At 37.7% G+C, this 26,520-nt stretch overlaps 3 protein-coding genes and 1 long non-coding RNA gene across 4 annotated transcripts in view; 2 read left to right on the forward strand and 2 right to left on the reverse strand.

Moving 5' to 3' along the window:
• lipeb (lipase, hormone-sensitive b) overlaps positions 1 to 3,586 on the forward strand; it is a 32,057-nt gene extending 28,471 nt beyond the window's left edge. The window contains 3 exon segments of the mRNA XM_056267717.1: positions 188 to 432; positions 1,809 to 2,069; positions 2,235 to 3,586. Of these exon segments, the coding sequence (XP_056123692.1) occupies positions 188 to 432; positions 1,809 to 2,069; positions 2,235 to 2,636 (908 nt within the window). The 3' untranslated portion in view covers positions 2,637 to 3,586.
• A 2,621-nt stretch (positions 3,587 to 6,207) lies between these two features.
• On the forward strand, positions 6,208 to 22,019 carry tmem145 (transmembrane protein 145). The gene is made up of 15 exons (XM_056267724.1): positions 6,208 to 6,505; positions 10,616 to 10,690; positions 11,301 to 11,378; positions 11,796 to 11,882; positions 12,169 to 12,270; positions 14,375 to 14,459; positions 14,990 to 15,061; positions 15,285 to 15,353; positions 15,694 to 15,774; positions 16,482 to 16,560; positions 16,817 to 16,910; positions 18,265 to 18,437; positions 19,680 to 19,800; positions 19,887 to 20,072; positions 21,595 to 22,019. The coding sequence occupies exons 1-15, from the start codon at positions 6,410 to 6,412 to the stop codon at positions 21,841 to 21,843; spliced, it is 1,647 nt and encodes a 548-aa protein (XP_056123699.1). The 5' UTR covers positions 6,208 to 6,409; the 3' UTR covers positions 21,844 to 22,019.
• A 1,387-nt stretch (positions 22,020 to 23,406) lies between these two features.
• LOC130101885 (uncharacterized) lies at positions 23,407 to 23,832 on the reverse strand. The gene is made up of 2 exons (XR_008809061.1): positions 23,776 to 23,832; positions 23,407 to 23,727 (listed from the first exon to the last, which is right to left on the reverse strand). It is a non-coding gene; the product is annotated as an uncharacterized LOC130101885 (long non-coding RNA).
• A 299-nt stretch (positions 23,833 to 24,131) lies between these two features.
• On the reverse strand, positions 24,132 to 26,165 carry mrpl17 (mitochondrial ribosomal protein L17). Its single transcript, XM_056267742.1, has 3 exons — positions 25,784 to 26,165; positions 24,543 to 24,611; positions 24,132 to 24,458 (listed from the first exon to the last, which is right to left on the reverse strand). The coding sequence occupies exons 1-3, from the start codon at positions 25,955 to 25,957 to the stop codon at positions 24,198 to 24,200; spliced, it is 504 nt and encodes a 167-aa protein (XP_056123717.1). The 5' UTR covers positions 25,958 to 26,165; the 3' UTR covers positions 24,132 to 24,197.
• Positions 26,166 to 26,520: the final 355 nt, after the last annotated feature.

A 26,520-nucleotide genomic window follows, 5' to 3' on the forward strand; every position in this document is an offset into this window, starting at 1 on the left:
CATCACATTTTGGGCCTGTTAATATCTAATATGTAGACATTATCTAACAAGATAATAATGGGAGTGCAACATCAGTCAATATATGTTACTTTAAAACAATCTCGTCACCAGGATGTCCTTGAAATGACATTCATTGTTTCTATTACCTCTAAAAACAACCTAAATATCTCTCCTTTTTTCTTTTCAGACTCTGTGAGAAAGAGCGTTTCAGAAGCGTCTCTGACCTCTCCTCACACAGACCCTCCAGTGTCTGCCAAGCCTTCTGAGTACTCCCATGGGAAAGGGTCTATGAAGAGCCAGACGTGCCAGGACTTGGGCACCCATGCTAACAGCAACGTGCAGAAAAATGTCAGCGAGACCACCAACCACCTTAGCTCCACTACAGCCAACCACAGCTCCATCCTTGACATCACGCTGACACCCGAGAGCAAGGTACAGTTCCTCATCTTGTGCTTTAAAACGGTTTATTAAAATGTCTTTTTTCACCGTGTTCCTAAAGCTCCCGTGGTGTCGAAGGTCTCTCTTTTACAGATTGCAACACTGAGTCATATTAATCATCCAGCTGATTTGCATTCTACTAGGGTGCCAATCTCTGCTACACAGCATCCATCAGGCTGTTTTTCATGGCTTTATGAGTATGTGAAACATGCCAATATTTGCGCTGATTAATTTGCACTAGAGTGAGAATGACCTAGCTTTCAACAATTAAACAGTGTCGCTTATATCATAGTCAAACATAAAATTTAAATAACAGACAGTCCACTCAGTGTTAGTAAGAATCTGGTATGTTTGCTGGAGTGTAGCACAGATGTTCGTACACGGTATCAGATTGCCATTGGTGGCTGAAAAACAGGAATTTGTTATGCCACAATTAGCATCAGAGTCAGAGCTGTGGCAGAACGCAGGCTGTCTAATGCACAAAATTAACTGGCCTCTTAACACTGCCTGTTTTGTAATTGCTTGCAGTAAATTGTTGATCTGGTTATTTTAGTCTGGTACACTGTGTGCAAATAAATCGCTTTGGTTTTTTTGATTCTGCACAATTCTTTCACTGTATTTCACTCTGTCCGGCTTAGTGGAGTGAGAAAGGGTAGTGCTGAGAATTAAGTACTTGTGCAACTCTGAGAAAGTGCAAAGGATTATGCTGCAATGATGTCACTTGGATTTTGCATGCCATTGTTCAAGCATGTGTTAAAATCCCCCAGAGAATCCCATGATACTTTGACGTCAATTGCTGGATTTGAAACGCTAATTTTTACTGCCTGGTTCAAATGAGTCATCTCAGCCTCTCCTAAACCCATTCCCAATTTCCATTCCTCTATGTTCCTTATACATTTCCACTACCCTATATAAGAAAAGATTTTAAAAATGTATCACAGTTTCAACAAATAAAAACAGCACGACTGTTTTTAACATTGATGATAATAAGAAATGTTTCTTGAGCACCCAAATCAGCATAGAATGATTTCTGAAGGATCATGTGACACTGAAGACTGGAGTAATGATGCTGAAAATTCAGCTTTGCCATCACAGGAATAAATTGCATTTTAAAATAATAAAAAAAAAAAAAAAAAAAAAAATCAAATTGTAATAATATATCACAATATTACTGTTTCTGTATGTGTGATCAAATAAATAAAATCTTTACCGACCCCATATTTTTAACATAAAAAAAAAAAAAAAAAAAAAAAAAAAAAAAAAGTGTGGTCATAATGGAGATGTTTCACTTTGTTCATCTGCCCTGGATGGACCTTGTCGCCTCACGTTCATATCTTATTGACCTCCGTTTACCTCCACCTCTCTCCTAGCCCGAGGATGTGAGTTTCTTCCTTTGCAAAGAAGTGGATCCCTCTGTGTCAGAATCCTTTTCTGCTGTGGCCATTCCGCCCCCTGCTGGTGAGGAGGACTCTGAGACACCCCGGGAGTTTCCAGACGGCTTTGAGCCTCTGCGCTCAGAGCAATTAGCAGAAATGAACGTACAGAGCTCTCCCATCGTCAGAAACCCTTACATGTCCCCCCTTCTGGCTCCAGACAGCATGCTAAAGGGACTACCTCCCATACACATAGTGGTAAGAGTGACCAAAGACTTTTTACAATTGATGAGTTTAAGAAGATGTGCTTTGTACTTCATTTTACGATGAGAAAATTATTTTAAATGCTTTCATTCCCCTCATAAGCACATTTTTATTCTGTTTGCCTATGTCTGAGACTCTTCTCCATCCCCCATTCCTCAGGCCTGTCATCTGGACCCCATGCTAGACGACTCTGTGATGTTTGCCAAAAGGCTGCGAGATGTCGGTCAGCCAGTGACCCTATGTGTCGTGGATGACCTTCCTCATGGCTTCCTCAGCCTATCACAGCTCTCGAGGGAGACTCGAGAAGCTGCTAACGTATGCATGGAGCGAATCAAGGATGTCTTCACCATGAAAGACCCTCCGCCAGAGATGCGCAAACACCGCAAATTGGAACGGACCATTCAGAAACCTTCTGCTACCAAAAGAGACCACATTCAACTTTCGCAAGTGACCGTGCTGGAGGAGGAGGGGGTATCTGTTGGGGGAGAAGCTTCTGTTGTGGATGAGGAGGGACTTGCTGGCTTTTACCCTCCCTCTGAATCTGAAAAGATTCCAGCTTAGAATTTTGGACTGGTTTCGTTCTGAATGATACCAAAAGAGAGATACGTAGGCCAGAGTAAGGTCATATTATGTGAATAACACATTATGTGAATGATTATAGTAGATATGAGTATATAGAGAAAAACAAAGTAATTAAGCAATTATTAAATTATAACTTAAATTAGAGACCATTAAGTATTTAGTTATAGAGAGGAAAAATGAATACACCTCTAGCTTTATTATTCAAATCTGATGGCGTACACATGCACTCCCTTTACATCTATATTACCACTTTGCCTTTTGGTGCGTTATACCAGCACAAAAACGAATATCCTGCCTTGTTCTAAAAAAAACATCCCAGCACATAACGTCATTATTACAAATGGATGTACCTCACTCCTTATAGCACTAAATGTTCTTATACAATAATGAAATCTGTCTACAAACTGTGATTCAATATTATACCTGTGTGTTACACTTTATACTCCGTAGAATGTGTTGCTGCTAGGCATCCTGGGGCTAACTGATGAAAGCATTTATTAATGGTTGAATTTTTTTCTTTATAGTAGCTTTTGAAATATTTATGACACCGAATTATAATATGGTGTCACTGTGTATGTTAATCACCCTTTATTAATCTACCTGCCTCTTGGCACCTAGAGGACGTCCTGTGTGACTAGTGCTTGAATGGGATTTCTGATGCTGCTTTGTCCTCATAGAGTTCAAAGATTATTCAATTCAATTAATCGTTATCGAATTTCCACAAGCGTTCTGTGGAAGGAAAGCTCAAGTTTCACCCAATTTGTGATCGTGTTACTTGTGTTCTGTAGTCTCCAGTCTTGTTATAGTCAAGATAATAGTTTATTTTGCTACTGTCATGTATTATCTTTGTAATGGCATGGAGAATTGTTTATTGTATGTAAATGTTTACTTAAAATTGCTAGTTCACCCAAAAATAAAAATTCTGTCATCATTTTCTCACACCCTTATGTTGTTTCAAACCTGTATGACTGTTTCTTGAAGACCGTTTCAGCTATGTTTGCTCAAACAATTAAAGCCACTGGTGTCCAAAACAAACCAACATGGGACCCAATTGACTTTCATTGTATGAGCGAGAGAAAAAAAAACATTTTTCAAAATATCTTTTTTTTTTCTTCACAAAACAATATAAGTCATACCGGTTTGGAACAACACAAGGGTGAGTAAATGATGCCAAAATGTTCTTCTTTTTTTGGGGATGAATTACATCTTTAAGTCACAAGTGGCTTCGAAATGGCTGAGTTTTTTATAATCATATACTAATCACATTATTTATCTGTTAGATTAGATTACTTGTCAAAAAGACAAGATTATATATACTGGTTTGAAAACTGGACAAGAGCTTCGAGAGAAAAAAACATGGGCTGTACCTCTCCATCACTGCCTTTCCCTCTTAGTCGGCACGTCAGTGCAAGCTTCCATTATTTTTCCATCTCCCTCGTTCGTTCAGTCAGTTTGTTTCCCTCTTGTTCACAGTCGTGTCGTCTGTCCCCGTGCATGCTGACCCATTTTGAGCACTCTTTTCAATTCTCACCCAGCCCGTCCTAGAGGTATTTTAAGCAGACTCCCTTTACACCCAGCAACCTTGAGCCAATGAAATCTTTCAGCCTGCACATGTGTGATATATACCCCTGTGATGGCGTGTCTCTATTTGAATAGGGTCTCCTCTCTCTCTGGCACTAATTGACTCTATTGACTCTCCGAAACAAACTCGCCAACATTTTGGCACTCCATAAAATGTATTAGTGCTGTATGGGAGGTTTGGACCTTTGTGTGCACAGCTCTGCTATGTGACAGTGGCCTGACCTCCCACAGTGTGTTTATATAGCGCACGTTTAAAGTATTGTCAACATTATTATTGAAACAACGGTGGTTGTTGCTGTTATTTTAAGATTCGCTCTGCTTAAGCGGCACAGCATGAAATGTCTTTTGGGACTGTATATATCCTCTGCAAAGGCCTGGTCTTTATCGGTGTGTCTATGAATGGATTAAGCCAGAGCTGAAGTCAGGCTTTATCTGCTGAGAGAAAACAATGCTCCATCTACTGCTGATTGCAGCATTTGAGAGTCAGTTTCTAAGAGTGTCACGATATAAAAAGATTTGCTTGCTTGCTCTTTTCACCGTGTCAAAGCTGCTCCTTTCTGGTGACGGATTTGAAATACTAAGTCTTGGTTACTCTGCAGTTTTTTGTTATGGTTCGTATGTAAAACTTGTCACGTCAATTGTTCTTCAAGGTATTTTTGTCAGATGGTGCCTGTTTTGGTCAGCTTGGTTGTGTATGTGCATGAAAGTTGTGTTTGTTTGTCGCACTTTGTGTTATAGTTGTGTCCGCTCTGCATGGAAAAGCTTCTCAATGGATTGTGCTTTTAGATTCTACATTGTCTGTAGTCCCTTCATGGAACCATGACTAACCAGAACTGGGAGAGGAATGATAGAGCCCTCTGGTTATCCGTTCCAGTTGAGTTGTCTCTGTAAGCTTTTTTTTTTTTTGTAGGACGATGTAACCTTGAATGCACTTGAGCATTTCCACCTTGTGTGTGTGACTCTCAAACTGCCTCCCTCAGAGAGAGATTACTCATTCATCTCAAGGGTGTTATATAAAACACCATGTTAATGTACTCCTCTGTTTAAATGACCATACCTGTACTTATCACTGAGGTGTAAGCAGCCAAAACCCTGCTGCATCATCTCCCCTGAGAGGCATGAGTCGTGTCATTACATTTTACATCTGTTCTCATGACTTATCTGTCACTGACTTGGAGTTGTAATCCATAGGTTGTTTCGTTGTGTTTTGAGCTCCTGTGCTCTTGAAGTCCACCAACGATGATGTTGCTCACTTTAAGTGCAGGCTCTAATGACCACTGCAGTATCGTTTGCGAGGGTGCTGATGTCTATTCTCTCCTCGTTTTCACTGGGATGTAAAATCCAATGAGTGATGCAAACTGCACTGTATGTCCCAGGCAAACTTTCTCGCATTCAGTCAGACCTGTTGTTTTCAGGACAATCTCAGCAAATAAGCACTTTATAGTTCAGTGTATAGCAGCATCTGAGTTTGAGAGAGCTTTCAGGTGCCCTCACAGCCATTAACTGAGAGCTAGCTTCTTTGATTATATGATTTGTTATATGTTCTTAATAATTATAACTATTTATTATAATAATAATATTTGTTATTATTTCCTCATGTAAAGACACCATAAGTGCAAACCTGTGTATTTGGAATGTACTGTATATGCATAGATGACATTTATTGTATAGAGAGACCATAATTATAATTATACTCTTTAGTTGTTTTTTTTCGTCGACAGAGTATTTTGAGACTTGTGCGGACTGTAATGTTACGATGATAAATGAGAGTAGCTATTTTTCTGCAGTAGCCTATATGTATTTTCCCTCTGTCGATTTATATTTGAATAAATGATTGTCTCTGCATCTCTGTGTTTATCTTGTGACGGGATAGAGAACGCAAAATATTTCTAATAATTATGTAAGAAAATGAGTTAAAACGATTAAAAAAAATAGCCATAAAGAATAGCTATTTGTGTATGCTATGTCGCAATAAAATATCGGCAGCGCGCGTTTCACGCTTTCCCGGCAAAGCGCGTGCGATACTAGGCGCGCTCCCGGCGAAAATTCTGGGGGATACATGCATTCGAGGCGAAGAACGTGGACGCGCGTCTGGCAGCCTCACTAGGCAGATCTCCTGCTCACACAATATAGGAAGGAGAGCGTAGAAACGCTACGGTGGACAGGTGAAGATGGAGAAAGTATTAGGACTCGCCGTGGTATCCAGTATGTTATGTGTCGGCTCGGTTTTTGGGAAATATGTCAGAGGTATCGTCAACACAAAAGAGGTGAGTATAGTGTTTACATTTTATTACTATTGTGCTGGTAATGGTTCTGAGTTTTCCTGCGTTCTTCAGCTGCGCATCTCCTGACTGCTGTTAGTAATGGGCTGTTATAGCAAGTGTGTGTTGACGCCTCTGTATTTGCGCGCATCTGGAAGCTTGATGCTTTAATAGCCTGTGCGTTGCCAAGATCATTACACCCGCCGCTATTGAGCCGATGAAAGCTTAATTCCTCCTTAAGACACGAAAAACACATTTTAAACGGCGTATTGCCGACAACCAATTTACACCCTCCCACCCGCTTTTACAGGTGTGTGTCTGTCGTTACAGCACTGTTATTGTATTTATCGCATGCTGATGTTTGTGTCCAAACTGATTTTAGGTTGCTTAGCTGTGCTTATAAAGGTGTGTGATATGCATTGTGAGACATAATTCAAACAACAACTCCGCAAACGTGGAAATAAGGCACAGACGATTTGAGTCATATTGCTGTTGAAGTGTGTCCATATTTGCCGTACGTCATTTTCTTAATGTTTAATAGCTGTTAGGTTAATTATTTGATTGCAGTGTGCCTTGTGGGAAACACTGGCTATATTATCCGATAGACATATGGTGCAAAATGTAAATGTTGGCCTGGAGCAATCAGTGAGACTGAAAGTGCTTCAAAAAAGTAATTGCCGCACTTATTTCATCACATTGATTTAATTAACAAAAATGAAGAAAATACGGAGAAATTAGGGAGCAATTACATTTATTTCCTTTCAAAATCCATAGTAGGCCTACAGCCTATAGCATAGAAAAAACACTACTTAAACTTACTTTTTATTACTTAAAAGCTCATACACGATTTTTACACCGTGTAAATAATACGGACAAGTTAAATCATGATTAAGTAGGTTTTGCTGCTGGTAATTTAACAACAACCTGTTCCTGCCTGTATCCAGTGCTGATCCTGTTCTTTTTTTAGTCTCTGTATGAGATGGTTGTACAGTCCATTAATCTCACTTCTGTTTATTTCCTTACAAGGTCGTTCATTTACACTGCCATGCACACACTCACACATAAATTAGGCTACCGGAAAGTTTTATCACGGTAATGGGATAGTTCACCCCAAAATTTTAACTCTTTCATTAATTACTCACTCCCATGTCATTCGAAACCCGTAAGAAGTTCGTTCATCTCCGGAACACAAATGAAGATATTTTAATGAAATCTGAGAGATTTACATTGACAGTCAGTGCAACTACCACTTTGATGCTTCAAAAAGTTCATAAAAAGATCGTAAAACTAATCCATACGAATTGAGCGGTTTTGTCCAAAATTTTCTGAAGAGACACAATCGCTTTTTATGATGAACAGATAGGCTTTTATTCACACAGCCTACATTCATCACCTCGCACATCAGTTGTAAGCTCAGGCATGTTCGCTTGACGTGCAAGAACCAAAGAGGTCCATTCTCGTGTTACACAGCACATTTAAGCTTGTTCTTGCCCATCAAGCAAGTATAGGCCTACAGTTGAACTTCTGTTTTATGTTCGCTGATCAATGTCGTGTTTGGGTGAACTATCCCTTTAAAGTTGTTTGGTTGTGTAAGGCATTTGCCCCTTTAAATTAAAACATAATTTGAGACAGAGAAAAAACAGCATGGTCCTTTCTTTGTTTTTTGTTTTTGTTTTATATGTGTGCTACTAACAGATTCCAGCAAAGCTCCTTCCTCTGAATTGAGTGTGGCCAGAGAGTTGTGCAGGTAACGTTACCTGCCTATGGGTAACTACCACTGCCACAGGCATATAAGACTCAGGGGCACTCAGGTCGACGTCTTGTGTGTGGTATATGTGTGTAGCACATGTGAGTGTATTTATGTGTTGCTCCGTTGTGTAACTAAAGTAATGAATCATTTAAAAGCCCAGTGGACCCGGGGTGACATGACTAGTTGATTGGTAATTAATTGTTAATGAGGCTTAGCGGTCGGACAGAGATCCGGAAAGACAGTGAGAGGTGAGGCCACCACTGATTCGGTGAAGTGACCGGATACTGCATCTGCGTATAGTGCTTGATTAATGTAGGGTCTGTGTGCCGTGTCTCTCATCCTCCTTTTGCCTGATTCAATGACTTTGTATTACAATGCAGTGTCTGTGGGGGATAAGACGGATGGAAGGGATTATTAGTGACACTTTATGGCCTATTCTGCATCACAACACACACATTATGTGCAGCCAGCCATTATACGAGTGTGAGTTTACATAAACAGATACATAATCATCTCAATCTTCTCAAACACAAGTTAAGCTCAGTCAAAAGCATGCGTGGCATTATGTTAATCACACACAAAAGTTTGAACTCATCCATCAATTTCGTTTAAAGGGCAAAAATCAAGGTTATGGTGCAGTACTAACAATGGAAGTGAATGGGGCAAATTTTTGCAAGTTTCACAAGCAAAAATGTGATATCTATAATTTTATAAAAGTGCTTAAATAATTGTTGTTATTGGAGCTGTGAAACTGTTTAAATCCATTTTACAAATGTTTTATGAAATTATTCATGGAGCAATATTATTATACAATAATAGGGAACACTTTATTTTACAGTGTCCTTGTCACGTGTACTTTCTGTAATAATAGTAAATTATGCATAATTACATGTAACTAACACTAAACCAAACCCTACTCCTTACCCTAGTATGTTGTTAATTGATATTACTCAGTGCTTACATGTGTAATTACACTGTAACAAGGACACCTTAAGTGTAACCCATTAATATTATTATTGCTATTAAATTGTCACAGCAACATACTAGTAACATTCGATAAAGCTTTACATAGAAAAGGTTGTTAAGCAATTTTTACATCATGTTAACACATACTGTAATGTTCAGGTCTCGCGGCTATTTTAACATTTACGTATTGGCCCCATTCACTTCCATTGCAAGTGCCTCACTGTAATTCAGATTCTTTTTTAAATAAAACGATGAATGAGTAAAAATAATTTTTTGTGGTCACCAACATTACAGCACAAATTCTCTCAATTGAGCTTAACTTGAATATTGCACCACCGCATGAGGTACAGGAGAGGATTTTTCACATGCATGAATGCCTCTGGCTGTGCAATCACATAGGAAACGTAGCAGATTCCCATCTGAACAAGGACAGAAAGAAAGAAAAACAATGTTGTGTGAAGTCTTGGTTTTAAAAACCAGGATTGGAGGGCGGTCGTTCTTGCTATAAGGGGGTTTAGACAGAGTCGGGCCTCTACCCGTTTCTATTGTAGCTGCAAAGTGCAGTATGTGTCTGTTGCCATGGCAATAGTACTGAGATTTGTTTTAGTGAGGAATTTTTTTTTTTTTTTTGAGTGGGTGTTTGTTTAACTGTCTGACTGACCATAGGTGCTCTTTTACGTGCACTTCTGTTTTAGAGAGACAAGGTGGTCTTTCAGAAGCTCGGTCATGTGATGCCTGGATCTTAATGGTTGTTTGGGCTCAGTTCTGGGTCAGAGAGTCTTAGGGCTGCTGTCTGTATTGTCAAGGAAACCTGTTGTTATAGAAACCACCAACTGCAGACACTGAAGAGGAAGTTAATATGGACAAGGGGCTGAAAGCTAGAGCGCACTTAGTGCCATTTTACACTTCACTGACTGCCTGCGTGTCAGCGTAAGTTTGAGAGTGTGTGAGATGAAGCCCAACTGAAGTCTTGAACACTGCAGGAACTTCATTAACCCTTCAACTATTACCATATAGTGTGATATGAAGGTCTTTAAACTGTTATCACTGCATTAGATCAGACTTCTGTTAGATAAGATTGAACTTGTGAATTTATGTGGTGTAAAGCTCAGCGCTTGGAAGCAAATGAAGATTGCTGGTTTGATCCCTCAAGCTGTGACTGTGAGCCATCACCATGTGTTGTTGAGCAAGCCTCAGGGAAAATATCCTTCTAATAAATGTACTGTAAGGTGCTTTGTCTGCTAAATTATGTCATGTCTAGATGGTGACGCCATTTTGTGAGCCTCACGAGGTTCGCGTTTGCTTCTAGCAGGGGTACGGTTTCTGCGGGACTCTGAATAAACAGTACCTGAATGTCATAATAGTGAATCCCTATACTTACCCTCCCCTCTTCTCCACAGGACTGGGTTTTCCTCACAAGGTTTTGCTTCCTGACCGATTTTGGACGATTGAACTTTAAGTTCCGATACCCCAAGGTAAGATTAAAGACCTATATTTGAATGTTTACTCATGACTGATGTTGTACTAAATCTCCAATACTGTCACAAATGCATGATGCAGTGGAGAGAAAGTCTACACACTCCTATTAAAACAGCTGGTTTTTCTGATGTAGAAAAGGACACAAAGATCAATCATATCGGAACTTTTAGACCTTTCATGTAAAAATTACAACCTATGCAAGGCCGCTGAAAACCAAAGTGACACATTTCAGATAAAAAAAAAAAAAAAGCTTATATGAAATAGTACACACCTGTTTTCACATAAAGTGACTCTGATTAACTCCAAATAAATCTAAACTGTTCTTATAAGATTTTTCTGAAATCATTTTGGTTTTAATGCTACTTAACTTGGTTTCATGCTAAAACTATCTACAAAAGAATGAATTCTTCAGCAAAGAAGCCTAACCATTAAATTATGTTTTCAGGCTGCACCTTTCTTCTTTTTGTATATGTCATTCATTTACATCCTTTTAAGTTTCTAGGTGGCATAAACAGTCCAAGTATTAATCTCTCTCCCTATCTCTATCTATCTATCCATCTATCATGTCCTCCTGTCCCTCTCTCTATGTCTGTTGCTCACTGAAAGTCCCGATGCTGTCAGAACATATTGCTCTACTTTGATGAAAGCTCTCAGTGGCCAGCTGTGTACAAGAGGCCGGACAAGGTGAGACACACACTGACAGACTTTGTGTTTGTGTGTGTGAAAATATTGAATGAAATGACAAGACTGCATGTGTGTGCGTAAACAAACAGAGAGCATAAGCCTGAATGTGTGTGATACACATCAGAAGTAGAAGTATATGAGAATTAAAGGGGAAATGTCAGCAGTGCTCTGTAGATTAGGAGTCCAAATCCAGTCTCCAAAAAGACACGAGTGTCAGTGCATGTGCCTTTTTAAACACAGCACATTTTCTCCCTCCCTGTGGCAGGATCTGCATTGCGGGACTCTATGAAAAAGTGCTCGTAGGAAGTCCCTGCTCTTCATCAGTCATAATCTACTACTTAGTACTTCAGCTCTTGATGTTGTTATAGGGTGTCTTAAATCCCACGTGTGTTAATGCAGGGTTTATGTGCTCTACAGGATTGCTACCTGAAAGAGTCAGTACTGAGGCCTGAAAATAACCAAGTCATCAACCTGACCACCCACTACACCTGGTCTGGCTGTATGGTAAGACAAAAGCTAGTCTTACATAGTGCACAACCAAACACTATTGCGAAAATAATGGTTTTTAAACTGGTTTCCCAAACACACTGCCTGTTTGCCAATGGCTGAGCCAACTCAAACAAACATAATGCACGCATATTGATTTGTGTTTTCACATTTTTTAATGTCTTATTTACAGTATGTCTCATAGTAAACTTGGATAGGAGAAAGAAAGAAATGACACGCATCAAATTATAAGCATTCTCTGTCTCTTTTGGTAATCTCATGTCTTTATATCTGCCTCTATCAGGTGGAAGGCGAAGGTAATGAAGAGATGCTGAGTTGTGTAGGAGGTCGAAGTTTTCGTTCTGTCAGAGAGAGATGGTGGTACATTGCGCTCAGCAAGTGTGGGGTGAGTGCTGGTACAATAAACAGTATGTAGTGACTAAGAATGTGCCTGAAACGGAACACTTTATTCGCAGAGGCATGATTAATGACTTCACAATGAATAAGTAATTATACTCAACAATACGTTAGACTGATTATGCAACAAGGGCAAAGCAATATTTTTAATGAACATATCAAAAGACATAATGGTTTGTCTGTGAAGAGACTATGGCTAAAGTGGTATGCTGTGAATGAAAAGGAGAATGGTGTGAAATTGTCTGAACACAGATGGCCGTGTTGCTGTCTCCTTTTACTGCGAGACTCTGAAAAATCTGAACATTAAAATAACATACTATATCATATATATGTTTCACCTTTTGAAAAATAAAAGCTCATTCAAAATGTTAATAAATACTTCAAGTATATTAAAATGACTAAAATAACACTTCTTTTGGGGTTACAATCTATTTATTTTAGTTAGAACATTTTTAACATTGATTTATTTCACATAAAGGTTTTAATAATAAAGGAATTAGTAAGTTTCTGAATTATAGAAAGTATATTTGCAAAATGGAAACTACAAACGGAGTAGAATTATTTCTAAAGTTTTCACACACTTCCAGTTGAAGCCCCGCCCACATTTGATTCCATCTGAATACAGATACCGAAACAGATCATTTTGACATTGCAACAGATACAGATAGACACTACTAAAATATTTGCTTGAATAAAAATTATATCTACAATATATGCTTTTTCTACAGGTTCCATTTTTATTATGAACATGAATTTACTGTATAATCCAAATTCGCTGCTTCCATATATGGCATGTTGTAAGAAACATGGCAAGTGTTTATTTGACCTGGTTTTAAGGAATGTGATTAAATGGATTTCTTGATAGATAAAGAGGCTTTGGCCCCGTTTACACCTGGTATTAAGATGCGTTTTGGTCAATTGGATCACAAGAGGACGACACTAAATACCGGTGTAAACGGGGTCTAAAACGTTTTGAGTTTGTCCACCTTCGACTACTTCCAGAGGTAGTCGAAAACGCATTCGCCCGGATTGCTTTCGAAGTGCGAGCGCTCATGTGATCGAAATCGAATGCATTTGAACAGCCACAAAAGACCACCTACTCTACCAAACAGTGTTCTTTCACCATTCCTGAACCCTCAGTGTTTAGCGTGGCCTTTCAGCTATCAGAGCAGAAACGTTTTTCCGTCGTCTCTTTTTGCGTTCATATGTAAATTTTGTGAGCTTGTTTCGTCCATTAGATAGAAAGATCCGAAAAAGCCCATACATTTACCCGGCCATAGACCTCCCCTCAAAGAAATCTGGACAGAAGTGGATAAAAGAGACGGGTTAAAACACAGGGCCTCAGTGCTGAATTGGACTCTCTACCGGAGACAGTGAGTGATTCTTGTTGTAGCCGTTTAAAGTGATGCACATGTCGTTTTGGAGAGGTACACAATGTGAAGAGATTTAGCCAGATAAATGGGGCAAAATGTAAAGGGTTGTTTCATGGATGAAGGGCTGAAGGACACAATGCTAAATCCTGTTGGACTGAAGTAAAGCACCATCTCTGAGCAGCGAGCTCTCAGCTTTGTCCCTAAGGGAGCTTCTCTGTGCCTCCTGCCAATTTCTCTTCTCATCTCCCTCATACTTCCCTTCTCATTGGCCAGCCGAATACCACTGTACCTCATAGCTTCTGTTACAGTTTTTGATTACTCACTTCATTCTTTCATGCTCATTCACTTTGTATATAACAGTCTTTTATCTGTCCCTCTCTTGCTCTGTATTTTTGTCCCACTGTCTCTCGCCTCTCCATCTCTGGCCACATTGATTTAGTGATAGGGCAAGCTTCATATGCACCTCACCTTTTTGGAGTGAGGGAAAGGGAATAGTTTTTTCCTGCCAAATCAAATCAAAGTCTTTCTCTTTTATTAAGCCAGGGTGAAATCCTCTCAACTGTGCTGCTTTGAAGTCTTTTATAGCCCAAAGATCTATTTGTGCACTCTGTGTTTATATGGTCTCTGCAGCTCCCCACTCACTTTTTTTTTCTCAGTTACACACCTCCTGCTTTTCCCTCCTCTGAATTCCCCTTTTTTCTCTTTTGCCATGAAACACAGGGAGATGGGCTGCAGCTGGAATATGAAATGACATTAACCAATGGACAGTCCTTCTGGACCGAGCATTTCTCTGCAGATGAATTTGGTGAGAGACAGCTGAAAGAGAGAGGGATTTATTTTGTATTATGTGAAAGATTGGCTGTGTGTATGTATATATATATATATATATATATATATATATATATATAAACAATATAGATTTCTTGATAATATGAATAATACCAGTTCAGCTATCACTGAAATGTGATCTTAGATTTAGACTTAAAGGAATAGGATATTATTTACATATCATCTTTCCAAACCAGTGTCATTTTTCTTCTTTAAGGAAAGTGCAAAACAGCACCATAATCTTAGTCCGAAGTGATATGACATCTTTGTGTAAGAAACAAACACATTTTTTTGCTTAATTAATAAATTAAACATTTAATTAATAAATATTAATAATATGTTTTGCTGGAAAAGAGCAGTGTTAAAATTCTGCTAAACTTCTCCTTTTGTGTCCCAGGCTTGAAATTGAGAGACATTAAAAATGAATTATTTGGTGAACTATCTCTTTAAGACATTCATCACACTTGCACTGTGACTGAAAGCTATTCTTGTTTTGTTCTGTTTCAGGCATCCTGGAGACAGACATCACATTCTTGGTTATATTCGCCACTGTGTTTATGCTGTCTTGTTATTTTGCTTGTGAGTTTACATGTCCTGGAGGTATAAAAGATCTCAAATGCATTGGTCTCAGTGGATATGTTTAAATTACATATGCTTAAGTTAGATTAAAGGATATTCTTAGCCATCCTCCATCTTCCAAATAAACAAACATACAGATACTATTGGTTCATATTTTTTTTAGTCCCTCTGTTTAAGTTATAAGTTTCCTCTGAATCTCTCTCCCTCTTTGTAATCCTTTAAGATCATTTAAAGGGAAGACAGCTGCTCCATACGACCTATAAGATGTTTATGACTGCGGCTGGAGTGGAGGGTGAGAAAGGCCTCTGAACACACTCCTATAGATAAACACTAGCACACACGTTTTATGACACTGGGCTTTGCAACACTGGATGCATAACAATATCTCTTGTGTCATTCCTTATTTCTTTTATCCTTATCTCCTCCCCACTTCCTCTGCGCTCTCACTGCTGCTACTGTGACTTCTCTCTCTCTCTCTCTCTCTCTCTCTCTCTCTCTCTCTCTCTCTCTCTCTCTCTCTCTCTCTCTCTCTCTCTCTCTCTCTCTCTCTCTCTCTCTCTCTCTCTCTCTCTCTCTCTCTCTCTCTTCTCTTATCTCTGGCATCCTTTCACTTTCTGATTCCTTCCTCTCAGTCTTAAGCCTGCTCTTCTTTTGCTTTTACTGGGGCCTTTATGCCAGGGAGGGTGTCGGGAATGGCAGCCTCAAGATATTAGGTGAGAAAAGCACTGTGTGTAAAGGATGATACACATGCTCATCATCGCAAATTATACCATGGTCTGTCTGAATACTTGATTCTGATTGGCTGGAAAGTTTTCAATAAAACCATTTAATGCACAGGTAGTTCCAGGTCAGTTTAATCTCCGTTCTATATTAATGTGCTGTTTTAATTACCCAACTTTCCATCCAATTTATTTGCTGTCTTCCATCCAACTGGCCTTTTACAGATAAAAGGGTGTGTAATGACGTCATACCTAAAAAAAACCACATTGTCGCATACGTTTTGTTGTACCGCTAAAATGATCAGCCCTTGAGGCGTTTCCACACATCATTTCATTGTCATTATGTAAACTAACTCTCATTAGAGTATTAGTAGAGATATTAAGCAGATAGTCTGCTAATATTCTAATTACTAGTAGTTGATGTAGTTGTAAAGTTGCTTATTGTTAGTAGAATGTCTAGTCATTTAAGTCTGTTTTAAGGAACATGGTTTTGCACAAATATTTGATCAAACCATGAATGACCAATCAGAATGAAGTATTCCAGATAAATAATGTGCTAAACAAGATTACAATACAATATCTTGGTTTTAGCATGACACATTTGTGTGTGTGTGACTGGATTCATTCTTAAATGCTGACCTGATTAATAACCTACTTGTGGCCAACTGTGTAACTCTTCGTGGCTCTCTCCCTCTCACCAGGGAAATTACTCTTTTCTGTGAGCTTCCTGGTTTTCTTGCTTATGCTGATACTCTTGGGGAAGGGATTCACAGTCACAAGGTAGGAGGCCTTACTTCTCACATAATGTGGGTTAATGACTTACAAGGCTAATCATGCAAATGTGACCCAGATGTCAAGACAATTTTGTATCCAAATTCCCATACTTTCAGGGTATGTACTGAATTAAGTGATGAACATACTTCTTAACTGTTGATGCAGATGTTCTTTATATGCAGGTGAGGTGATGCTATATCTGCCAATGGGTCTTTTGATGTCGTGATGTTTCTTTCTTTTCTTTTCTTTTTTTGCTTTCCAGGGCAAGAATAAGTCACAGTGGCTCTGTGAAACTGTCCATTTATATGACCGTGTACACCATCACCTACATCATTCTCTTCATATATGAAGCAGAGGTAAGATCTGCTTGCCTTTATATTTTTCTTTTGTCATATGCTGAGGCTGGGCAATATGCTGGATATTCATAATATACAGTACACTACCGTTCAAGAGTTTGGGGTCAGTACATTTTATTCAATTTTTTAAGAAATGTATTTTATTCATCAGGGATGCATTAAATTGATCAAAAGTGATAGTAAAAACATTACCATGTTAAAAAAGATTTCTATTTCAAATAAATGTTATTCTTTCTATTCATCAAAGAATCCTGAATAAGTATCATGGTTTCCAAAAAATATTAAGCAGCACAACTGTGTTCAACATTGATAATAAGAAGAAATGTCTCTTGAACAGCAAATCAGCATATTAGAATAATTTCTGAAGGATCATGTGACACTGAAGACTGGAGTAATGATGCTGAAAATTCAGCTTTGTCATCACAGGAATAAATTACATTTTAAAATATATTAAATTAGAAAACCGTTATTTTAAATTGTAATAATAAAATGTTTTTACTTTATTTTTGATCAACTAAATGAGCTTATTTCAAACCATTTAAAAAATACTATTGACCCCAAACTTTTGAATGGTAGAGTATTTCTGATGGTTTTGCTGGCAGTACAATTGAGCAAAATTAACAAATTAATTTTCCAACTAAATAGTCATTGAATCAAATTATATTTCAAAAGTTTTATGCAAAAACTAAAATATAATAAAAAAACAAGGCATGCTTTCCACGTTTTTTTTTCAATGATTTTTATTTTATTTTATTTAAAATATTAATGTTCATATACATTTTAAATATGTATATATCAAAATAATGCTAAAAAATGTACGTTTATCAAGATACATTTTTGTAGTTACAGGCAAATAATATACTGTATATAACCATACCAGAAATGTATTCAAAATGTCTATTAATTTCCATATTACCTCATTAAAAAACCTGTTATATTTGAGCACTATCAACTGCAGTTTCTCATGCTGCACCCGAGAGCTACTCTGCTCTATACATAATGTAAAGCTGTGAGATGAAGTTACTCAGCACGAGCATGTCGTTCTGCTGTAGCGTGGTGTAATGGAACCCGGCAGATAGACAGATAAAGAGAGCGAGGGAAAGACAGGTAAAGAGAATGACCCAGATAAGCTCTTGCAGTATCATGGAAGAGCTCCTGTTGCATCCTGTGTCAGTGTCACCCTTTGCTCTAATGCAGCTTTAGATGTTTGGATTTGAGGAATGTTCCGGCAGTTTCCACTTATGCAGCCTAACAGATTGTGCCATGGTCGGATTTAAAACCATCAGTCATACAGATGGGATGCCAAGGGGAGGTGATTTCCCTGTTCCCACTCCCACTGCGTGTGTGTTTGTAGTTCTTTGATCCAGGTGAGGTGCTGTATGCTTATGACAGCCCTGCTGGGTACGGTCTAATGGGTCTGCAGCTGCTTGCGTACGTATGGTTCTGCTATGCTGTGCTGGTGTCCCTCAAACACTACCCTGAAAAACAACCTTTCTACATCCCCTTCTTCACTGCGTACACTCTGTGGTGAGTTCTGCAATAAAGATACCATAAATTACAATAAAATCTAGTGTATGTAGATATACATGAAGCTCATTTTATTATAGTTTTTCAGTGGGGTGCTTAATATACTCGATGAAGAAAGACATTTCAAATAGTTTAACCCAGTTTTTAGTGCAACGTCCAAAAATTTCACTCCCATTTTTACATGATTGGGAATTTACCCTATATGTTATTTATCTTATTGTGAATGATTTATCTGTGCACGGTTTTATTTATTTATTATTTCACAATTTTCAGTCAAAATTTGATCTTCAGGTGAAATGACAGACTTCTCTGGTCATGTTTGCTGAAATTATCTAGTCATTTAGTTGCTTAAATTCTGTCTCTGTCTTACAATCAGATTTGCCTCCGTCCAATAAACAACTGATAGATAGAACCAAGTTCCACCCTACACATTTTTTTTCCCGATATATGTTTCATTCGGATGTACGTCACAATATGGAAGAAAGGATCTGTCACTACTTTTATTTGTGACTTAAATAGTGCCTCAAACATAATTTATTGTATAGTATGTTTTCATTACATGAAATGCAGTTGAATTGACGACAGTTGAAAACATCAACCTGATCTTGGTTTTGGTGTGAACCGTTCCAATCAAAATATTTTGTTCAAGTCATTGCTGTGTCCCAAAATACATACTATACTGTGCACTTATATAATGCACTGTGTAATCAACCATCAAGTGTATGAATTTTAAATGGTTATTTTGTTATCCAACATTGGAGTCTGATAGCCCCTCCCCCTCTGCCATGTAAGGAAAGCTGCGGCAGTCCAACATTCCACGCTTCATTTTCGGTTAATTAAGTGCATCATTCGGGTATTTAAAGTGCACTTTTAATTTTTGGCATTTTCAGTATAAACACCCTACTCACACTATTGATGCTAAAAACTGCATGGAATAGTGCACAAGTACGCAAATTGGGACGTGTAGCACTACTAATAGCAAAAAAATGCGTTTGAATAGTTTTTGGTGTCAACCGGTGGACATTTCACATGTAAATCACGGTCAAATGTAGCACATCAACATTTGCAAGAATGTATGTACGAGTATACATATTCATGAGACCAGGCTGAAACTGTTCATCTCTATCTTGACTCCAGAATCTAGTGGGTTATAATTCTCCACTGCCTTTGTAAATCTGTAGAAGAAGATTGACAGTAAAAAGCTGCTGTTCCTCTTTTCATCCATTACTTTTTCACCCATAGGTTTTTTGCTGTGCCAGTCATGGCTCTAATTGCCAACTTTGGCATCTCTCGGTGGGCCAGGGAAAAGATTGTGAACGGCATCCAACTTGGCATCCATCTCTATGCCCATATCGTCTTCCTGGTATGATGTTGTTGTTTATTGCTTGCTTTATTCAAGCGAATAATATGATAAAACACCCCTGCATGTGACTAATCCTGTCATTCTAGGCCATCACACGTCCGTCAGCAGCCAATAAGAACTTTCCTTACCACGTGCGGACGTCACAGATAGGAATCCTTCTCTCCAGTCCTAAAAGCAAGGGGGCAGAATGCTTCCCTCATCATGCTTATGGGAATAGCTCCTTCCTGGGAGACTCTCAGCCAAACTTCACAGAGCTCTTCTCCATCCACTCAGTGAGTATTGGATGTTGTAGATGATTCAAATATGAGTTGAATAATAAATGAACTTATTTTGATGGTAATATAATCAGTCTGGGCAGATTTTCAAATGATTAAGCTACACTCTTAAATGGGTCATGACATGGATTTACTTATTCTTTTAATATGTTCCTTGAGGTTCACTAATAATGAATCTCAAAGTTTCATTGCGAACTATCCATTACATAACTGCCTCGTTTACAAAACAAAATGATCTGACTAAACAATCCTCTGATGCAATCTGGCAAGGCATTCAAATAAACCATCCACTTGTTTCTGATGCTACAGAGACACAAGCGTGCTGGTTAAACTGGATGCGTCAAAGCGAACAGTCTTTCACTCTTCCATTTGTCCTGTTGTCGACAGACAAGTGTGAAACTAAACGCGCATCTGTATACTGTATCCAGACAGCATCAGTGATTCTAATGGGTTCTATTTGCTTTAGCAACGCTCACATCCAGTGTAGGCAAATGTCAGCCAATAAGCAATTGAATGCCAGTGGGAGGTAGCCTGGTTAAACCAGACCATTCTCAGTTGTAACTGAGTTATGGTCTGGCAAAGCGTCATAGACAAATCATTTCCAGAGGGGCGTCACCAACGGACGTCGCGGATAGACCTAAAACCAATCAGAGCGATGAAGGAGATGACGTATGCAGAGCGGCGGAAACATCTCCGAGTGTTGTTCTTTGCTCGGTTTTTAACAAAAAGGAAACGTTCAAATCGCGTAAAACAGACGCGATAGCTGATTCGAATGAGTGATGTTCGACGGCGGCATCCATCTTTGTAATGTTGGCTACAAACTCCCAGCGCTGTCGTCATCGTGTAAAGCCCGCCCCAACGTTTCTGATTGGTGCCTCGATTTCGACGGATTGGAAATGGGCTTGAATGAGCTCTTTGCCAGACTAACTTTCAGAGCAAATCTAAATTTGCCGGAAGTTGTCTGGGTTTTCCCGGGCTAAGTGGGAGGGGGTATATAATATTTAAACAAGTCATTTTTGGAGCTTGATTAAATAAATGCTTTGTTTATAATCAGGAGGACATGTTAAAGAGTTCACCCAAAAATTTGAATTCTGTCATTACTCATCCTCGTGTCGTTTCAAACCCGTTAGATCTTCAGAACACAAATTAAGAAAGATCTCGGATTTAATAAAAAATATCTTAATTTGTGTTCCAAAAATGAACGAAGGTCTTACAGATTTGTAACAACATGAGGGTGAGTAACTGTTGACAGAATTTTCATTTTTGGGCGAACTAACCCTTTAAGCCAAAAACTTGCAGGATGTTTAAATGGTAAAAGGACAAATTTCATTTCTCAAGTCAAGTAATTTTTATTCTTTTGAAAACTTTTTTCCACTATAATGAACCTTTTGTGAAATGGAAATGTTCCATGGGTGTTAAAGGTTCTTAATGGAACCATAGATGCCAATAAAGAACCTTTATATTTAGGAGTGTTCAATCGTGCTATTTCTTATATTCCATGTCATGTTTCTCTATATAGGACCCTGTAAAGACGATAGATGAGACGGTGACTCGGAAGGGACAGGAAGTGCCAAGGAACAGCGAGCACAAGATCATCACCACAACGGCAGACCTGTCGTCTACATTCTCCCCTCTTCCTCCTCCAATACCACCACGCAGCTCTGCACACTCTCCCCCTCCTCCTAGATTAACATCCCACTTCACAGAGTATTTTAGTATGCAAGGGGCCACTGGGATTCTGGGTTCCAATGCCTTGAGCGGGCCGTAGAGGAACAGGCCATGCGGAAACAACTTTCAAACATCTACGAGGTGGAAAAGAGTTCAATATTTCAATAGATTAGGTTAAGGCAAGCGTGAAAAAGTAAAGCCATTTTCAAAAAAGTTACCAAACATCCGTATCTTTGAATTTGTAAAGGGAAACGCAAACTGCAGAACGTCGAGAGAGAGTGGGGCATAACCTGCTCACAATGCTCCTAAAAAAATAAGAATAAGAATAAGAAGCAATAAATATTTCAGTGAGATGATGTAGAGTCACTGGAGAGAGATAAAATACAGGCAGTGCAATAGAGTGACAGGAGACGACGGTGAATCTAGAGTATAGCTATTTCAAGCTTAACGTGACTTTAGGATAGCGATGTGTACAGTAACAGTACAGTGAGCTCTTGACATATTTTTTTAATACTTTGTTCATTTCAAGTGTTGCCGTTAATATTTGTATTTCGTATTCATCTCCATCACAATTTTTTTTTAATGTTTTTTTATTTACTAATTTTGTCTGTGAAGTTGAGATAATTTAGGGTTTATATATTTTTATTCACATTGAATACGGTTAGAGACTTTGCAAACTGATGTTAAACTGCAATGGCAAGTTAACTGGAACAACTAGGCAGTATTTGTATACCATGCATGTTTGTGCTTTGTCTACATGCGGATATATTCAATGTAATTTTGGGTGTGCCTGGTTTTTACAACTAGCGGTCTTCATTTTGTAAGCAGTACGCACTGTTTATAGCCACAGTATGTAGAGAATATTTAACTCAAGCGGACGATGATGATGATGACAGCCTCATCTTTATCCTGTCTTTCTGTGTTGTCCATTCCATAATAGCAGATAATACAGTGCAGGGGTTTATGGAGTTCAGATTCAATTACAGCTAACTTTGTTATACATTTGTACATGTAATAACACTCGCAGCGGTCATGAAGCGGATACTTCTATTCTGTCTGTGAGTGGAAAGTAGAATCATTCAGTCCACTGGGGTTGTCGTACGTTTTGTTTACTTGAGTGTCTGATGAAAATATAGCTCTACTCTTACAGAAACACTTTGTATTGACTGCATGGAGCACTTTACTGTTTTTCATTACTATCAGAGACCCTTGAAAATGCAATCATAATGCAATAGAGTGAATGACAAATGTACAGGTAAAATGTGAAGGTTTTATCTGTAAAATGCCCATTATCACTGCTGTGTTTGTTTTATTTTAAAAGAAAAACAAGCTGTGGGTCGTATTTATGTTATATATATATATGAACATATCTTATATAATCTCCAGCTGAAATTGACCCGTTTTAAATCTAAGCCTTTAAGTTATGTACATAATGACATATTTATATTCAAAATTGTTTTTTAAAGAGATGAACCATTCTTGAAGAATCATTAAAGCTAGGTTCGTGTTAATTTTTTTTTTTTTTGTATTAACAGACATGTATGGGCCTGAAACGCTTGATTTGCAACTTGATTTGTCAGGAAGCCACTAGAAAAGGTTATGCCATGATTTTTTCCCATCTCTTCAGTGAGTGTGCACACCTAGCAGAGAAGAGACAGAACACTTTTTGAATGTATGATAGATAATAGCACATCACATTCGGGAGCACAGAAAGATACAGTTAAGCACATTTCTGTTGCACTGTTCATACTGAATGCATTTTAATAGTGTCAAATGACTTGGCAGTGCACACCCTTTTTGCCAAATTAAAATGGTCTGTTTTACTACAATGGCTTGTTTGTTTCTTTTTGCAATTAGATTACCAATGAATGTAGCTAATTGTAAACCTACTACTCTAAAGTACAAACAATTCCCTAACAAATTATTGCCATGGGGCTTGAAAAGTTTAAAACCATGTAGTCACATCCCTTCATCAAAGTGAATCCTAGATTTTACAATATTTATAATCAAAATTTGACCCATTTTTATATACGAACATGTTGACCCATATTGGGATGCAAGAAAATAAAAGCAGGGGGTTGCACCCAAATAAAGATAAGTACTTTAGAACGAACAAATTCATAAAAAATAGTATCTTTCTAATATCTATGTATACTTTCATTCGCTTGTCACACCACGGGTTCATCTGGAATTAATTGGTGAAGACAAAATGCCAATTAAAAATGTCAAAAAAAAAAAAACATCATCTGTTTGTGACCAGTTACAGGACCCCAGACACGCTCATCTTACACAGATATATCCATTTTGATTTTAAAATTCTGATTAAAAAAAAAGCCATGGGCATGTTAGATCATCAACCATACACACAATATTGAGAACAAAAACTGATATTTTAATTAAATGTATACTGGTTTATGACATGAATGAAATATAATGTACAAATACAGTGCAAGATTAGAAGTCCTTTTTCTCAGCGACCATTAGAGCTTTTTCTTCTCGGTACCCTTTCAGAAGTTGGTTTATCAAGCTCAGTTCACGGACACGTTTCACGGGGATCAGGGGAGGGAAAGGGTTGCCTTTGTACTCCAGGACAGCCATGGCTGCGTGGTCCAGATTCTCTCTGTTAGGAATGCGGGCCATGCGCGTATATCCAGCTGTCTGATTCTCAAATCTTACCGCCAGAACTTTGAAGAGTTTGGGGATCAAATCTTTTTCCTGAATGAAAAAATATAAATCAATGTAGATGTCCTTTACTCAGAAATACTGTTAGAACTTTTTAAGCAATGACTGAAAACTTACTGTTAGCCAGAAATCAGCCATTTTCATTGACTTTTCATCAGTTTCTCCCTTTTTTGCATAATCAATCATCTAAAAAAGAAAACACAAATGTTAAAAAAGTATATTAAAAAGTCAAAATAGAAACAAAGTCATTCAAAAACAATAACAGTTTTAATGAATATATAAAAATTGATGTAAACATTTTAATTGTTGAAAACACAAAACTCTTTAAAGGGATAGTTCACACAAAAATGATTTAGACTCATCATCATGAGTCATTATTTAGTCAACCTCAAGTTGTTCCTAAACTACAATTGTTTTTCTTCTGCTGAACACAAAAATATATTTTGAAGAATGTCAGTAACCAAACAGTTGATGGGCCCCATGACATCCTTTTTTTTTTTTTTTCAATGGGGATCATCAACTGTTTGTTTGGTTGCCCATATTCTTCTAAAGATCTTCTTTTGCAGAAGAAAGAAATTCAGACAGGTTTGGAACTTGAGGGTGAGTAGTCAAAATGATGACAGAATTTTCATTTTTGTTTGAACTATCCCTTAAATTACTTTAATCAGAATATATATATATATATATATATATATATATATATATATATATATATATATATATATATATATATATATATATATATATATATATATATATTAGGGCTGTCAAACAATTAATCGCATCCAAAATAAAAGTTTGTGTTTACATAATATATGTGTGTGTACTGTGTATAATTATTTTGTATATAAATGCACACATGTATATATTTAAGAAAAATATGTTATTTATATATAAAATGTTTATATTTATATAAAATATACATTATATATAGGCTACATTCAGTCTATATACAGTATATATACATGCAAATATTTCTTAAATACACATGCATGTGTGGGTACTTATGTATTAAAAATAATTATACACAGTACACACACATATATTATGTAAACACAAACTTTTATTTTGGATGCGATTAATCGCGATTAATCGTTTGACAGACCTAATATATATATATATATATATACATACATACACTACTTTATATTTAATATATAGGCCTACATATTAATATATTACGATTTTTACATCACGATAAAATCCTTATTCTGTCAAAATATTTTTTACAAATATTTATAAAGTTTGACGCCGTTTTATTGTTTTAAATTTAACGTTTAAAATATTTATTTATTTATTTATATAGGCTACTAAATGTAGGTACTGAAACCCTGTAGCCTGCTTGTAATGTTACTTGCCTTTTCAGCGTAAAAGCGAACTTCATCGGCTCGGGCTCTTGTTGTCTCTATTCTCTCGTGTCGAACCAGACCAGTGAGTATGTTCCGAAGCATGTTGATTCTGGACTCAGGTCCGAGTCCCATCCGACGAGCCACTCGGCCATGGGAAATCAAAGCCCGCAGGGTGAGTCGCATTTCAAGAAGCGATGAAGGACACTACTCCAGAAAAGAAATCCCCTTTGTTACACAACGCAAATATACTGCAAAAGTAAAGAGAACTCAGACGAGCACTGCTGTGATCAGCGACTGCATCCACCGTATATAAACAAGTGCATTTATTTAAACTAGAGTAAAAAGTTGTACGTTCAGACTCTGGTTCAGCTACAATACATGTGAGATGGTACGTCGGTCTGAAGAGTCCGGAATGAAAAACAAGATTTGATTAAGGTTCCGCTTGCAAGTTTTGACAAAAGCGATTACATCAAGGACCAATTAAAGTTAAAATGTAGCCTACCTCTTAAAAGCTTTATGCCAGTTTTTCTTATCATATTTTAAGTAGATCTGAGATAGTTACATTTGATCATTTATTCAGAAAATCATATTTTAAGTAGTTTTAAGTGTTCCTGCCTAAAGCTTAAAAGTTCTCCTCTGAGTGTTCCTGTCTGTGCTTGGAGTGTCTGATGTCCATATGTATATAAACTCCTCCAAAAGGCTGCTCACTAATAAAATTAAAGTAGAAAAAGTCTTGGGGTAGGCAC

The sequence above is a fragment of the Rhinichthys klamathensis genome, unplaced genomic scaffold, assembly GCF_029890125.1.
Source record: "Rhinichthys klamathensis goyatoka isolate OS25496 unplaced genomic scaffold, OSU_Roscu_1.1 h1tg000262l_1, whole genome shotgun sequence".
In the NCBI taxonomy this organism is placed as follows: Eukaryota; Metazoa; Chordata; class Actinopteri; order Cypriniformes; family Leuciscidae; genus Rhinichthys; species Rhinichthys klamathensis.

Coding starts and splice junctions, on each gene's coding strand:
- tmem145 (XM_056267724.1), top strand. CDS start 6,410: ATGGAGAAAGTATTAGGACTCGCCGTGGTATCCAGTATGTTATGTGTC. Junction 15,354..15,693: donor GACTGCGGCTGGAGTGGAGG/GTGAGAAAGGCC, acceptor CCTTCCTCTCAG/TCTTAAGCCTGCTCTTCTTT. Junction 15,775..16,481: donor TGGCAGCCTCAAGATATTAG/GTGAGAAAAGCA, acceptor CCCTCTCACCAG/GGAAATTACTCTTTTCTGTG.
- mrpl17 (XM_056267742.1), bottom strand. CDS start 25,957: ATGCGACTCACCCTGCGGGCTTTGATTTCCCATGGCCGAGTGGCTCGT. Junction 24,612..25,783: donor TTCGCTTTTACGCTGAAAAG/GCAAGTAACATT, acceptor TTTCTTTTTTAG/ATGATTGATTATGCAAAAAA. Junction 24,459..24,542: donor TGGCTGATTTCTGGCTAACA/GTAAGTTTTCAG, acceptor TTTTTCATTCAG/GAAAAAGATTTGATCCCCAA.